This window comes from Bison bison, unplaced genomic scaffold (assembly GCF_000754665.1).
Source record: "Bison bison bison isolate TAMUID 2011002044 unplaced genomic scaffold, Bison_UMD1.0 scf7180017857662, whole genome shotgun sequence".
In the NCBI taxonomy this organism is placed as follows: Eukaryota; Metazoa; Chordata; class Mammalia; order Artiodactyla; family Bovidae; genus Bison; species Bison bison.
Window position 1 is genome coordinate 34,318 of NW_011488235.1, and position 3,747 is coordinate 38,064.

Here is a 3,747-nt window from a genome sequence, read left to right on the forward strand (position 1 = left end):
TATGAACATTTTAAAGACTTATGGTCTCCGTATAATTACTCTTCTTTTAAATATATGTTTTTCCTTAAGAATATCCAGTCTTCATAATCATTTCATTTTAACAGGCATATAACATTTCATTGAGTAAGTACAACATAATTTATTTAGCTACTTCCCTCTTTTTGTTGTTATTTTTTGTTTTTCATTTGAGGACTTTTTAGAGAAAATCATCAATCATGAAAATCATGCCACCAAAAAAGAAGAATTGTACATATTTTGGATTCTTTTAAATTACATCCTCAGAATTTGAATTACCAGGTTAAATAGTATTTACCTTTTTTTCTGAACTCAATATATATTGCTAGATTAACCTTACAGATGTTAAGTCTTTGGACCCACTGAGTGAATTTTTAAAATAATTTAATCTCTCTTGCCAATTGTTGGATCTGGGTGATTCAACAGTTTATACTCTCACCCCTTAAATGATGGATTTCCAAGATGAAAAATATGTTTATTGTAAGAATCATATGTTTGTCTAATATATTTTCTTGAACAAGTAATTCTTTGTTATATGTACAATATATTTTTAAGTATGGTTAATTTAATCACTATGGACTGAAGAAAGACGGTAATGATTAGGCTATAGAGTTGAGAAATAAAAACAGGCTTAAAATTTATTTTTAAGTTCAAGTAACTTATCTAAAATACAATATTCTAAGATAAGTTTGTTGATATTTGAATGATAAACAATACCAAATAAAAAACCCTACATTTAAAAATTATAAATATTTTAGTAAGAATCATGATCCTTAATTTTGAAAAAGCCTTTTTTATAAGTAGGAAAACAATTAAGGAAAACTAGTTAGAATTTTTGATGCAATAAAAATTAATTTTAAATAATTACTTAGAATTTGTTACCAAATGTAATGTTAAAACTGATTATATCCTAAAAGGTAGCAGAGTACTGAATTGTTCTCTTAACAATCAGAGCATGTACCATTGTATCAGGAGTGATTCCTGTCTCATTTCTAATGCTGTCTCATGATACACTAAAAAGTTAAAGCTTTAATTTTTTTAGCCTCTCAATTTCTCATTTTTTTAATTGTAGAAATTTTTATTTGAACTTCATTCCATTGATAGATCAGCTTAGGTAAAACTGACATCTTAACTATACTGAATCTTCCAATTCATTAGCACAGTGTAATAGGCAGAATTCTGAGGTGACTTCAAGATCGCTGTTTGTGCATTGTGCATGCTGAATGCATATCCCCTTGAGTGTATCCTGCTAATGAATGTTAAATCCACTAATCCACACTCAAGGGGAAATGCAAGCTCTCAAATTCTTGAGCCTTGAAAGTTCAGCAAAATCAACTTTTCTATTACAACGTTTTAAAAAACTTGAACCTAACATTTGCCATGAAAATCGACATCTTCTTTCTCTTTTGCTTCTAGAATATCTTGGAGATCCACGTAGAAATATACAGATGCCAAAATCACTTCTGATGACAGCAAAAGAGAAGTCTCGCCCAGATCTGTCAGCCAGATACCTTATTCTCAGCCTGTTCACAGAGGAAGTCCTGATAAATAGTGTCCGTGGCAGTACGGAGTTTGGAGTGTACTCCCTGAACGCCAATAAGATTAATGCTCTTCGAGGTTTGTTACATGTTGAATATGTGAGAATAAATAAAAGCAAAGTGTGTCAGAGAGGATAAAGAAAAATTTATTCAGTTTGTGTAAGTTTTGAGGAGAGAGGCTGCTCTTTTACTAATTCCATTAGGGTGTGACAGGAGCAGGTTCATGAATGTGTTTCTTTTTGCCTTTGGGTTCTCGGGGCTAATTGCTCTGTCTTGAGCAGCATTATTAGAACAGGAAAGGCATTATCGACTGTGACTTCTGGTATGGACTGCCAGATGAATGGAAACTCAAACACCTTCATTTACTGGGGATCAAAATTGAAGCTGCTGGGCTTTATCAGTTTGCAGAAGTGTCAACAATAGTACAGGAGGTTAATTTGCTAGTTTTCCCTTGTGCACATGAGCATAGTATAGTCTTTATCTATGACATAAATAGATGAAATAATAAAGCTTCCAGCAGCAACTCTGTGAAATATTAAATTTAGACCAAGCAGTAAACAGAATATTTCTTACTTATGTCACTGGTACCCAGCAAAGATACAGTTCTGAGCCCTGGCCTAATCTCAGTTGGCTGGTTCCTGCCTTCATATCACACGTTTCACATCCATCAGATTTGAAGAACACTTGTGTTTCACACTACACTAAAGAAATCTGACTTACAGCACCTTTTGTAAGCATTTGCTATCTCATCTAATCCAGTTGTTTTCAAACTTTTTTTTTATTGCAACCCATAGTAAGAAATATGTTTTACATTGTGACTCAGTGTGTGTGTGATTTTTTAAAAAACTGAAGCAAAAATTTCACAAACAAAACTTACTCTTTCTATAACAGTTATGTTTCAATATTTTCTATTCTATTAACTTTTAGTAAAAAAAGTGCTGCTATTACTGATTTCACGACCCAGAAATTGGTCACAACTTGCAGTTTAAACATCACTGAACTAACCCACCAGGCAAAAAATCAAAACCCATTTCCTCTTACCTTACAGTAAAAAAAAAGAACAGTTTGTAACCAGTTTGGAAATGAAGGTGTTTATAGAAGAAATAATCTTTCTAATTAAAAAAATGTGTTTTAACTGCTGATTGCTGATTGGTATCAGCAATGGGTAAACCTCATTATTCTTCTATTCTCATTTCACTTTTTATCCTAAGATTTTATAATTTGGAGGGAACTCTTCTGGAAATTAGTAGTCACTGATAAATATGTCCAGAAGCCAAAGATATTGATGTCATATAAGAAACTAGTATGTGATGCTCTCTGAGAGCTCAGTTATAATTTAAGATCTCTTTAGAGAATGGTCCATATGGAGAAAGTTAATAGGCTGTATATTTGTAATGAGCAAACAACCCTTACTCCTGCCCCTCTCCCCTCCATTTCTATTATAGCAATAGGAAGTACATTAGGTCCTCTAATACAGCGAATCTTTCAGAGCAGGCATTCCCACTGGCATCTGTCACCTTTGATTCACCATATCTCTTTACTGTGGGATTTTTCAGTGGAGACTAACTCTGGAGTTAAGCATTTCTTATGTGCACAACCAAAATCTTTCCCCACTAAGAAACTTTTATGACTAATGTTTCAGATAATACATTTTGGGAAACAACCAACCAATTTCGGTTCCTCATTGCAGTCAATAATAAAATAAAAGCTTTCAATAGGAAGCTTTGCAGGTACTTGTCTTCCAGTCTATTATCTGTCCCAGTTTTGCTGTCTTTGGGAGATGGGACAAGCCTGCTTTCCATAACTTCTTTTTTGTTAATAAAAATATGAAGCAGGATAGAACTTGATGCTGAATCCAGTGTTATACCACTAAAGCCTCCTTCCAGGCTACCACTGATCTGTTAGCCCTTTGAATATGAAAGCTTTTTTACTTTGTCACATGACATGCTAAAAAATTTGGACATACACTGTGTTTATGGCATTGTCTTGATTTCCCAGCCTGTTATTTAAATTTTAAAAATCTATATTATTTGACCAGAATATATTAAATATCATCACTTCAACATGTAATCAATATAAAAATTACTGACAAGATCAGATCAGATCAGATCAGTCACTCAGTCATGTCCAGCTCTTTGCGACCCCATGAATTGCAGCACACCAGGCCTCCCTGTCCATCACCAACTCCCGAAGT

The 3,747-nt window shown here is 33.4% G+C and overlaps 1 protein-coding gene across 1 annotated transcript in view; it reads left to right on the plus strand.

The window, feature by feature from the left end:
• BEND2 (BEN domain containing 2) overlaps window positions 1-1,632 on the plus strand; it is a gene marked incomplete at its 3' end in the record, with an annotated part of 32,554 nt that extends 30,922 nt beyond the window's left edge. The window contains exon 14 of the mRNA XM_010861173.1: window positions 1,432-1,632. Coding sequence (XP_010859475.1) covers window positions 1,432-1,632 — 201 coding nt within the window. The remainder of the gene's footprint in view (window positions 1-1,431) is intronic.
• Window positions 1,633-3,747: the final 2,115 nt, after the last annotated feature.